The following is an 11,737-nucleotide window of genomic DNA, read 5'->3' on the forward strand; positions in this document are numbered from 1 at the left end:
TAGGCAGAGATATTTCAGTGTGGCCTTAATTTGCACTTCCTTGATTATTAGCGAAGATAAGCATCTTTTCATGTACTTATTGGCTGTTTGTTCTTGGGGGCACCAAATAAGGTCACACTTCAGTGTGGCTCTGTGCCTGTGTTTATATGTGCCTGTGCACGTGTGTATTCTATGCATCAAAACATCTCGGGCCAGGTCTGGATATCCCAGAGCTGCAGCTCTCTGGAGTCTGAGAACACCAGGACCCACAGAGAGATGAATCAAAGGCTCAAGCCCATAAAACAATGGGAATAACCAGGGACATAATCATACTTCTTTCTACATTTAAATTTCAATCAGCCTGGTCCCTATCTGACCTATTACAAGCACATAATTTTATACTTACTGCAGCCATCCCTTCTCTAGTATCCTTATCAAGAGAGCTTCCTTCTCTCTGTCAGGCTCTCCCCACCTTGCTGAAGCTGGAACCAGCGGACCACACCACCCACACCATGACCATACAAGGAGAAACCACAAAGGCCTCAAAGGAAGGAAATCACGGAAAGAAAAAAGCCAGCGACGGGAGCCCCCAAATCGACATCCAAACTCTACCAAACTCTCTGGATGAACTACATGTATGCAGGCCAATTTCAAGCGGCCCAACTGAGGTTAAACAACCTGAACCAAGATTTCAGCTGCTGCCCACATCAGAGTTTATAGCCTGCTTTAAAAAAACAAAAACAAAACCCAACACTCTCCAGAGAAACATAACAAAATCCACAGCCTTTACAACATATATCATTCAGAATTTCCAAGATAAATCCAAAGCTATGAGATGAATGAAAAAATGGAAATATGTAACTCATACTGAAAGGGAACGACAACTGATAGAGACTGACTCTCAAAACTAAGTTTTTGGAAATAGCACAGGCTTTAAAGGGGCTACTCTTAACTGTGCTCAAAGGTATCAAGGAAAATATGTTCCCAATGAATAGGAAATCTCAGTGGAGAAATGGAAACTATAAAAAAGAACCAAAAGTAAAGTACGTAAGTGAAAAATGCACTATCTTAAACAAAAGTTAAACTCATAATAGTGCAGAAAAGAAGATGAAGCATTAACCATAAGGAATCCCAGAAAGCGAGGCAACTGAGATTTGACTGGATTGACTGAGAAAGCCACAGTCTAAAAAACAGAGGAGTACTGTGAAAGTCAGCACAGTGCCCTCCCCAGGTGATGAGAGGAAACTGGGAGAATCCTGGACAGTTAATGGGATTCATCAGAATCCTAAACATGGAAGAGCCAAGCAGGTCAGCTCATTCCCCAAACCTGCTCTTGTGTCAGGCAGACACTTAGATGCAGGAAGGCCAGTGCCCCTTTGCCCAGAAAGTGTTCCGATGGGATAACCTGATACCCAACCCCTCTCCCACAATAAATGGAGATAAATAGAAAAACAACATCCATAGACGGAGGGAAAACCTCAGACACAAAGACGATACAATCAGGGTCGCCAAACACCTGTTGAAAACCAGCACCATGAAAGAAAGGCACAACAACAAACACTCTGTCAGCCAGACACATCACAAGGGTGTCACATATCAAGATACGTAAATCCTCACAACCCCGAGGTAGACCAGAGGTTAGCAAACTACGGCCCACAGGCCAAATCCACCCCATCTCTTAAAAAAAAAAGTGAGCTAAAAATAGTTTACACATCTTTAGTGGTTGGGGGAAAAAGTTTAAACATGACACAAGAAAATATTATGGAATTCCAATCCCAGTGTCCAGTTTCACTGGACCACAGCCACACGCACCTGCTCGTTGTGTTGCAGCCTTGCTCAGGCTATGACAGCAGAGTTGTGACAGTGCTTTGAGTTGCTGCTCTGCACTCACAACCCAGTGGTGCATCGTAACAGCGTTTCCAGGGCCACTACCATATAGTTGCACCACAATTCTTTTTTTTTGCTATGAGTGCACACCCATCATATCAAAACAGGAAAAGTGGACTCTGAATGTCATGTTTTTAAGGCACAGTGGAATGTGGATTATTCTGTTATCAAACTGGATGGCAAAGGATTGTGTTTCTTACACAGTGACACTACAGATGGTCAGCATTACTGGACGAAGCGCTCGTCACAGGCACTATTCTCAATACAAAACAGAATTTCTTATACTACAGAACCACAATAATCAGTCAGTGTGGTACTGGCATATGGACCAGTGGAACAGAACAGAGAGCCCAGAAATAAACCCACACACCTACAATCAATCAGTCTTCAACAAAGGAGGCAAGACTATACAATGGAGAAAAGACAGTCTCTTTGACAAGTGGTGCCGGGAAAGCTGGACAGCTGCATGTAAATCAATGAAGTTAGAACACTCTCTCACACCATACACAAAAATAAACTCAAAATGGCTTAATGACTTAAACATAAGACAGGACGCCATAAATCTCCTGGAAGAAAACATAGGCAAAACATTTTCTGACATAAACGGTAGCAATGATCTAGGTCAGTCTACCCAGGCAATGGAAATAAAATTAAACAAATGGGACCTAGTTAAACATATAAGCTTTGGCACAGCAAAGGACACTATAAATAAAACAAAAAGACAACCTACAACATGGGAAAAAATATTTCCAAATGATGCAACTGATAAGGGTTTAATCTCCAGAATATGCAAACAGCTCATACAACTTAATAACAAAAAAAAAAAAAACCCAATCCAAAAATGGGCAGAAGAGCTTAAATAAGCAATTCTCCAATGAAGACATACAAAGCTAATAGGCACACAAAAAAATGCTGAATATTGTTAATTATCAGAGAAATGCAAATCAAAACTACAGTGAGGTATCACCTCACACCAGTCAGCATGGCCATTATTAAAAAGTCCATAAATGGTAAATGCTGGAGATGGTGTGGAGAATAGGGAACCCTCCTACACTGTTGGTGGGAATGAAGTTTGGCACAGCTATTATGGAAAATAGTATGGAGATTCCTTAAAAAACTAAAAATAGACTTACCCTATGATCCAGCAATCTCACTCTGGGGCATATACCCAGAGGGAACTCAAATTCGAAAAGACACATGGAGGAGGGAGTATAGCTCAGCAGTAGAGTGCATGCATTGCATGCATGAGGTCCTGGGTACAATCTCCAGTACCTCTGTTAAAAAACAAATTAATATAAATAAATAAAACTAATTACCTGCCCCCCCAAAAAAAGAAGACACATGCACCCCAATGTTTACAGTAGCACTATTTACAACAGACAAGACATTGAAACAACCTAAATATCCATCGACAGATCACTGGATAAAGAAGATGTGGTATATATATACACAATGAAATACTACTTAGCCATAAAAAATAAAATAATGCCATTTGCTGCAACACAAATGGACCTGAAGATTGTCATGCTACGTGAAGTAAGCCAGAAAGAGAAAGAAAAATACCATATGATATTGCTCACATGTGGAATCTTAAAAAATGACACAAATGAACTTATTTACAAAACAGAAACAGACTCAAGATACAGAAAACAAATTTATGGTTTCTGGGAGGAAAAGAGGGGAAGGGATAAATTGGGAGTTTGAGATTTGCAGATACTAACTACTATATATAAAATAGATAAATAACAAGTTTATACTATATAGCATAGGGAACTATATTCGGTACCTTGTAGTAACCTATAATGAAAAAGAATGTGAAAACAAATATACACTTGTACGTGTATGACTGAAACATTATGCTCTATACCAGAAACTGACACAACATTGTAAACTAACTATATTTCAATAAGTAAAAAAATGTCTTCACAGATATTAAAAATGAAAACAAGGCAACCAACTTAAATTTCCAAGCAACTCACTGCTAACCAAGCGAGGAAAGCCACTTACTGAAGGTGATTTAATTGTGTTTGATTGCAGCAGCTGAAGAAGTCTGTCCAGAAAAAATAAATTTAAGACTATGGGCATTTGGGCGACAACAGCTGTTCTAAAAGTTAAGGACACTGCGAGCAACATCGACAGTCAACTGAAAATGAGGCAAAAGACTTGAAGTGATTTTCCTTGGCTCTTGCTGGATCCAGATGTCACCGTAACCACTGAGCTGGGAAGTGACTGAAGGCTGAGCCTCCGCACAATCTGAGAGGAACGACCAGCAACTCAAGCAAGAAAATTTAACTTGGCAGAACTGGAAGTGGAGTCCGCTAATATGCCCTACAATCATGGGCAGTGAGGTACACGTGGGGCGTGAAGAGGCTTCCGTGACTCATTAACAAACTTGTAAAGACAATGGGCTTCATCAAGCTTGATTTTCTACTGTATTATTCATCCACAAATACTCTGAGAAAAATACCGCATCTCTTACCATGCTGCATCTACTGAATCCATCAGCAATGTCGGCAGTGAACCTCATCTTCTCTCGGGCCCTGAACCAGGATGAAGAGACCCACGTTTGCAAACAGTTCTAGTGACAGGAACGTTAACTGTGAACCTCAGTTAAGCAAATGGTGCCCATTCTTTTCATCAATAGACTCACATTACAAATTATGATTACCTTTTGAACTTTGCCTGTGAAGAAACTGTAGAAGTTTATTTCTTGTGTTTGCCAAGATTCTGATTCTTTTTCCACACAACCTAAAATCCATACTATCTGGCTCTGTACAGAAAAAGTTATAAATCCCTGAAATGGACTATCACTATCTCCATTTTATACAGGAGGAGATGGAAAAGGTTCAGCAGCTCGACAGGCAGGCAGGCTAACTTCAGAAGGCATAGTCTTCACCACTGATCCACACCGCCTCCAACAACATATGAAATACAACGAATGGCATTAGAAGAAGACACTAAAGATAACACCCACGTGACAAAATCACATTTGTAAAACAAACTGTTTTGAAATAGAACCAGTCAGAGATAATGGGCTCAGGACCTGGTCAACATGTTGTAACAATAAGAAAATGATCATGTGAAACATAAAGAAAGATTAATCATTTCTTGGAAAGAGACAAAGTACGAAAAAGTAAAAGTCTGTATCAAAAGCATAAATTTAAGTCCCATTATTTCAAAAGTGAGACTTCATTATTAAGAGATTTGTAAAAGCAATTAAGTCTGAGGCCCTGAACAAGAAAACAAATCATCGCTAACCGAGACTGCCCTCAGCTAGTCTAAGGTGTCCTTTTTCTCTTGAGAGTGGAAAGAAGGCCACAGAAAGTATAAAAAACATACTATCTAATAAATGTATTGCAATCCTAGGAAACAAGAATAAAAATAATAAAAGACATTGAAACCCATGGTATTAGCAATTCTGTAACCAGCTTGGCCCTAAACAGTTAAATTTTAGAACTGTGCCTGGGGTTTGATGTCTTCCTAAGGCATTTAAAACACGGAGAAGGTGATGTCAGACTTTTCAGTTTAATTAAATATTCACAGTAATTTTTGATTAAGTAAGTTTGCAATTGACAGTAAATACTCAGGGACAGCTAATGTACTAAACTGATGTTTTACTTTATTAGTTGTGCAAACCATATAAGTATTGAAGAGTGTTGGTTCATGGTGAGAGGATGTCAATGGCCTGATAAATGTAAAAGGTGAGCAGGACCTTGAACAGAGGCACTCAGTTATGGGTACACCGCCCCACACACAAAGTCTCCCTGGACATCAGTGAGTTAATCCACTGACTAGCAGATGGGCTCCATTTCCCAACCCCCTGGCCAGCCAGCCCAGCAAAGACCCTCAGGACACATGGTTCACACTAGCAGCTGGGAATCTACCCTGGGGAAGTGGGTAAGCAGATGCTGACGCAGCTGGGCCAGCCTAGCCCTAGTCTCTCCAGCGGTGTCCACACTGCGTGTTGCAGCACTTGTAGAAGGTGGTCATTGGTTCGTCTGCAGAGCGGGTCTGAAGCTGCATGAAATAGGCACGAGGATGTTCACATTTGGGACAGGGCTCTGGCAATGAGAAAAACAGACAAGTGACCCACATTTATTTTTTTAAAAATGATGCTCATGACCAATACACTTATTAGAAGTAGGTGCTATGCCAAAGGTAGCAAAGATATCCCCCATCCTCATCAGCTCACTGGGTATCCCTCACCCAGGGTACCTTCTACCACGATTTAAGGCATCATTCCTGCTATGCTCTCACTGAGAAAGGAGGAGACCTGGGATCCTGAAAACACGCCTCCTCCTCTCTCTGGGTCCCTTTTCCTCAAATCTGACTGAAGACTGGTTGGAAACGTAACATAAGAGGTGACATGGCTGCTGTGTGCATTACAGGGTCCACACCCTGCCGACTCCCCTAAAAAGTGCACAAGCTCTCTTACCTTCCCAAAGGAGCGCCCAGCGTACGACCAACCTACTTGCCCATAAATTGAGGGATCCGTTTTGGGAGAAGTTCCCTGGACTAGTCTCATCAAGATCTAACCACACATCCCACATTTTTTCAAAGTGTTCCAAGGCACATATTTACTTTCACTGTGATTTCAGTCTGAGAACCTTGCTCTTGATGGAAATGTCTTCAAACACTATCAAGCACCAGTTGGACATTTGGTATGTAATTCATCTTCTACTGATAAATCCTGCCAATACTAAATTTTTAACAAAGCAGGCCCGGATGTTCTTCTCTTGGGGTGAAAAGACAGCACGAATCCTACGTGAGCTCTCCCACCTCTCAGTGCAGGTCATGCCTCTTTCCTTCCTTGGTCACATCTATCTATATCAGAAATGAATCAGGACTAAAAATAAATACTTATTTTACTGGATATTTATGCAGTTTAATGCTCTCTACTATTAACTTTTAAAAATCTACATTAGAACAAAAAAGACAGTATTTTGCCCTTAGATTCTGATTTCTTATTACTCCAGTCTTTGTGGCTCTCATCACAGCTGCCACCTGTTGAATGCCTATTATATGCCAAACACTCACTTCATGATCTCACAATCTATGACTATGGATTTGCCCCAGAAAGGTTAAGGCCATATAATGAGAGGTCACTCTGAGACTCTAGATTAGGCCTGAGTAACTCCAAAACTTGTGCCAATATTGTTTGTGTAACAAATAAACTACTAAAGAAGAAAGCAAATACACTTTTTGCTTTTAAACGCCCACTGCACACAAGCATATCACAGACTCGACCCTGCTATGGCACAGTCAGCCGCCTCACACTCAACTACAGCTCACCTGCAGTAGAGTCGACATTCTCCCAAGCAGCTGCTCCACCGAGCACATCATCCACTTCTTTCAGCTTTGGGTACTTCCGATTTGTTACCTAACAAACGACGGCAAGTCTTCAGTAAGCGAACAGTATCCACCTGGGTCACCAAGCCCTACGCGCCCTCCAGCATCTCCCCAGACTTCGCTTCCTTCCTTCAACAAATACAACCAAATACAATTGAAGGCAAACAGGTGCACTCAGCCAGGTGGCCCAGCCACTGCCCTCAGGCAGAGAGCTTTCTAAGAAGGTCACAACTGGCTTCTTTTCCAAGATTTACCAGACATCCTTGAAATTTCAGGGTTACATAAAGAGTTCACTCTTTCCACAGTTTCAGGCTCTAAACTCCCACAACACAGTTATACAGTAGAACAAAAGAGGGGGGAAAATTGGAAAATTCCTGCCCTCCTGCAACCAAGCAGAACCCTATGGGGCCTTCCTGGGACAGACTCCTCCCCCCATGCCCTCTGCTTTAGCTCCTCTCCGAAGTACCTAGATAACGGTTGCAACAAATAACAGTATCTGATGCATATTTCCTGGGTTGTTTTACAGATGCTAAAATCCCCACCAAAAAGAGAAAGTTAAGTACTTGATGACCATGAGGACCTTGGCCTGAGGATTGATGCTCACCCCTGTGACACCACTCTGTTACCTCATCATCAATCAATCAGAGAATTATGCAGGATGTGATCACATACTCTGCAACTCCCCTCCAGCACCTTGACTTTAAAAATGCTTCCTTGAAATACACCAGGGAGTTCTAGCTTTTAGAGCATGAGCTGACCCAGTCTCCTCGTCTGGCGCCTTACCACAATTCAGTGTCAGTAGTTGGCTTTACTGTGCGGGGGCGAGCGGACCAGACCCAAGTTTGGTTCCCTAACACTCCTACAGTTTATATCCTAGTATTAAAGTGCGTAAGTCAATTAAGCCTGTTGGAAGGCAAGAGTCCCACGGGAAAAGTAGAAGTAGGGGAAAGAGTATAAAATGGAGAGACTGCAAATTTAAATAATCACTTAAATAAAAACACGAACGAGAGACACAGGTACCCAAAGGGAAGAGTGGACCGGACAAAAACCCGTGCACAGGGTCTGGTGGTAGCGTCACGTGCAAGACCGCAGAGCCTCCGAGAAGCCGGCGTTGCTGGGCAGAGAGCGTCAGGAAGGGAAATCGGAGCAGGAGAACAGGACAGGACTGGGGAAGGCCTGGGTCCGGGCCTGGTAGACCCGTGAGAATGTCAGCTTCCGCTCCTCGCGCCGGACAGGGAGGTCCGGCTGGGACCCACCTTGCGGGTGATGTTGTGCACGTAGGGGCAGGTGTTGCAGGCGAAGCGGTGGCAGCGCTGCCCCTCCTCTACGATCAGCCCGTTCCCGCAGCCCGGGCAAAAGAGCAGCATCTCGGCTGACCGGCCCGGTGTTCCCGGCAGCTCCCGCAGCGGCTCAGCGCAGCCAGCCAGACGCGCCGAACTCCTACTCGTCCGGGCAGCCGCCCCGCCCCTCAGCCCACCAATAGACACGCCGATTCCGCGCTCCCAGTGAGCACTGCGGCAGGCCATCTCCCAGAGACTCACTTCCCATTGGTGCTCGAGGTAGCCCCGCCCCTCAGCGTCCCGGAGGTGTAGCTGTGTCTCCTCTAACGCGCGGAGTTGAGGTGTTGGCGGAGCCTGCGGGCGGCGAGGCGCCCTGGAGGCAGCGGAGGCGTCTGCGCGGCCCGAGCCGCAAGAAGAGGAGGAGGACGAGGAGGAGGCGCTGCCTCACTCCGAGGCGGTAGACGTGTTCCAGGAGGGTCTGGCCATGGTGGTGCAGGACCCGCTGCTCTGCGACCTTCCGATCCAGGTGCGGGCGGGGCGGGGGCCTTCCTATCGAGGCGGTGTGTTGGGGCGCGGACGGACCCCGGGGGTGCCGATGGCGGGCTGCGGCCCAAAGGACTGGAGAAGACGCCTCCGGGCGTAAATGCGGGTTTTAGCCCCGGCCGGGCGTGGAGGGGCGAGGGAGGCTCTCGCCTCGGGGGCGTAATTTAAAGGGGTGCCAAAAACCCTCTGGTCAGGACACGTGACATGTCAGTGCAGTGTTTTTAAAACGCAAAGTTTGTGTAAAAAAGCCTATGATAGGCAAAGTAATATAATTTCAAATAAAAACAAGATCTGTATTGCTGGTTTTTTCCTTCTCAATCTTCAGTATGGTTTGGTAGGGTCCAGCTTTTAATCCTTGTTATTTTCCGTCATGGAATTTTTAACTCCTATTTCCTTAACACTTGTATTAAGATGTTGATCATTACCGTTTTTTGGTGACCCGGTAAATTTTGCACCCCTGCCTCAGTCTTATGTGAGGCCCTGGCCTGGGTCCTGGTGGTCAGGGGATCTCAGGCTGGACAGTCAGGCCGAATGTCCATCCTCCCACCCAGCACCCAGGCTGGAGGAGCCAGGGGCTGATTCTCAAGTTGGTCCATTCTCCTTGTCTGTTTCTTTGCTCTTCTTTCTCCCAAGTCTCTGTCCACTTAATAGAAAACGTGGGTGGGACACGAGATTGAGGTGCTGAAAAACTGGGAAACTCTCACATATGAGCAAGAACCTTGAAAAAATATAGCATCACTTGTTGAACACTATCGCCTTGTTTTCCTTTATTGTTGGTCTGAGTGGTAGGGTTCCCATCACCACCCTTGGTCTTTTCTAGGTTACTTTGGAAGAGGTCAATTCCCAAATAGCACTAGAATATGGCCAAGCAATGACGGTCCGAGTGTGCAAGATGGATGGAGAAGTAATGCGTAAGTGCTGCCCTCCCTTGAGGCCGTGCAGTTTCAACTTTCACAGGGAAAGATGTTAGCAGGACTGGTCAGTGGGAAACTCAGGGCAGTGTCTAGAGGTGTTGGGGCAGCCACAAGCCCAGCCTGCCCAGACTTGAGCCTCGGGAGGAAACAGAACTTCAGTGTTCCTCTCTAGCTGTCTGAGGCTGTGGCTGCAGGTTCCCACCATGGTTTTTCTCCCATTTGTGTCCCTGGTTGCAGCTGTGGTTGTAGTCCAGAATGCCACGGTCCTCGACCTGAAGAAGGCCATCCAGCGATACGTGCAGCTCAGGCAGGAGCGTGAAGGGGGCATTCAGCACATCAGCTGGTAGGTGGGGCGGCCAGCAGCTCCTGCTTGCAGCCCTTCACGGGAGCTGGTGTGGGACTCCACACGAGCACCTGCTGTCACCTGGGCTCTGCTACAGAGTGCAGGTGGAAGCCACAGGCTCCCTGTCCCGAGCCTTCAGACAGGGCAGGTGCTTTTGTGCCTCCATCACCCTCCCTGGGGAAGCTGCCATCTGGGCAGCTGGATATCTTCACATTGGGACACCCTAGGGCATTTCCAGTGTGTCTGGAAGTGGTTTCCCTAGTGACAGATGGTACGGCTGCCAGCTCCTCACCTGGGTCCTCACCCTCAGTTTCCTGTTAGCCGTGTCTTGGTACTGCCACCTGTTTCATTAGCCAGGTGTGTTTGGCCCCCAGCCACCCCATGCATCCCTTTGAGATCAGTGCCTTCTTGTACCTGCCTCACACCTGGTATACACGTGGTACAGGAAAATAGCCTGGAGGAGACTGGCTGCCTCAGGACCTGCAGGGCTGAGCGCCTTGAGTCATCCTCATGCCCAGCATCTGCATCCCAGCTGCCCTGCTTACCCTGTTCATGGTTTACTAAGTCCTCATCTTACAGGTCCTATGTGTGGAGGACATACCATCTGACCTCCGCAGGAGAGAAACTCACAGAGGACCGGAAGAAGCTCCGAGAGTAAGTTCAGGCTGTCTTGAGCTGCAGGGAGGTATCTGTTCTGTGGCTTTCTTACTCCCCATGCTCTGCCATAGGGCTGGGATCCCCTCCAGGTGCTTTTAAAGGAAGGAAGGATCTTAAATCACTTCCTGGGGAATGTGTGAGGCCAGGAAAGTCCCTGGTTGGACTGACGCCCTCCTGCAAGGAGCTTCCTGGAGGCCTCCCTGCTAGAACAGGAGGCAGAGGAGCAACGGAAGGGGATGGGGTCCTGCTGCTTCTCACCAGAGGCAGTTCAGGGCTGCAGAGCCAGGGGAAGAGAAATAAGAGCGTGCGTGGGGGTGGGAGGATGACCACTGCCACCTCCTTACCTTCCTGAACACCATGCTCTTTCCACCTGCTTTCTCTCAGTCCCTCACCAGCCTCAGGTGAGGATTCACAAATGTGCCCTTCTGTAGATTGGACACTTCATGCCCTTCCTTCTCTTTCAGCTATGGTATCCGGAATCGGGATGAGGTATCCTTCATCAAAAAGCTGAGACAAAAGTGAATCTCCAGACAAGGACAATTCTGAGTCTTGAGCTCACCTCACCCCAGATGGGCCCAACTGGACTATCAGCATGAATCCTTATCACACGGCAGATTCCACAGGGCTGGGAGCCTGGCCCTGTGCACAGAATAAACCTATTTTTGCTTAGTCTGCGAAGTCAAGCCACAGTTCCAGGGGCAGAAGGGACTGGCACTGCCCCATCAGAGATGGGAGGCAGAGGCAGAGACTGGTGGTGGGTGAGTCCCAAAGTCTGAGATGCTACA

At 46.1% G+C, this 11,737-nt stretch overlaps 2 protein-coding genes across 2 annotated transcripts; one reads left to right on the forward strand and one right to left on the reverse strand.

The window, feature by feature from the left end:
* Positions 1–5,377: 5,377 nt before the first annotated feature.
* POLR3K (RNA polymerase III subunit K) lies at positions 5,378–8,684 on the reverse strand. The gene is made up of 3 exons (XM_006204215.4): positions 8,472–8,684; positions 7,159–7,246; positions 5,378–5,927 (listed from the first exon to the last, which is right to left on the reverse strand). Exons 1-3 carry the CDS (start codon positions 8,580–8,582, stop codon positions 5,800–5,802), a joined length of 327 nt encoding a protein of 108 aa, XP_006204277.3. The 5' UTR covers positions 8,583–8,684; the 3' UTR covers positions 5,378–5,799.
* Positions 8,685–8,781: 97 nt separating this feature from the next.
* SNRNP25 (small nuclear ribonucleoprotein U11/U12 subunit 25) lies at positions 8,782–11,621 on the forward strand. The gene is made up of 5 exons (XM_006204216.4): positions 8,782–9,021; positions 9,859–9,949; positions 10,190–10,295; positions 10,875–10,949; positions 11,417–11,621. The coding sequence occupies exons 1-5, from the start codon at positions 8,980–8,982 to the stop codon at positions 11,472–11,474; spliced, it is 372 nt and encodes a 123-aa protein (XP_006204278.1). The 5' UTR covers positions 8,782–8,979; the 3' UTR covers positions 11,475–11,621.
* The last annotated feature ends 116 nt before the right edge of the window (positions 11,622–11,737 follow it).

This window comes from Vicugna pacos, chromosome 18, assembly GCF_048564905.1.
Source record: "Vicugna pacos chromosome 18, VicPac4, whole genome shotgun sequence".
NCBI classification, from domain to species: domain Eukaryota; kingdom Metazoa; phylum Chordata; class Mammalia; order Artiodactyla; family Camelidae; genus Vicugna; species Vicugna pacos.

Excerpts from the sequence above, each read along its gene's own strand:
- POLR3K (XM_006204215.4), bottom strand. The coding sequence starts at position 8,582 with ATGCTGCTCTTTTGCCCGGGCTGCGGGAACGGGCTGATCGTAGAGGAG. Across the intron at positions 7,247-8,471 it reads TGCACAACATCACCCGCAAG|GTAACAAATCGGAAGTACCC; the intron begins GTGGGTCCCAGC and ends GTCGTTTGTTAG. Across the intron at positions 5,928-7,158 it reads GAATGTCGACTCTACTGCAG|AGCCCTGTCCCAAATGTGAA; the intron begins GTGAGCTGTAGT and ends TCTCATTGCCAG.
- SNRNP25 (XM_006204216.4), top strand. The coding sequence starts at position 8,980 with ATGGTGGTGCAGGACCCGCTGCTCTGCGACCTTCCGATCCAG. Across the intron at positions 9,950-10,189 it reads GATGGATGGAGAAGTAATGC|CTGTGGTTGTAGTCCAGAAT; the intron begins GTAAGTGCTGCC and ends CCCTGGTTGCAG. Across the intron at positions 10,950-11,416 it reads GACCGGAAGAAGCTCCGAGA|CTATGGTATCCGGAATCGGG; the intron begins GTAAGTTCAGGC and ends CTTCTCTTTCAG.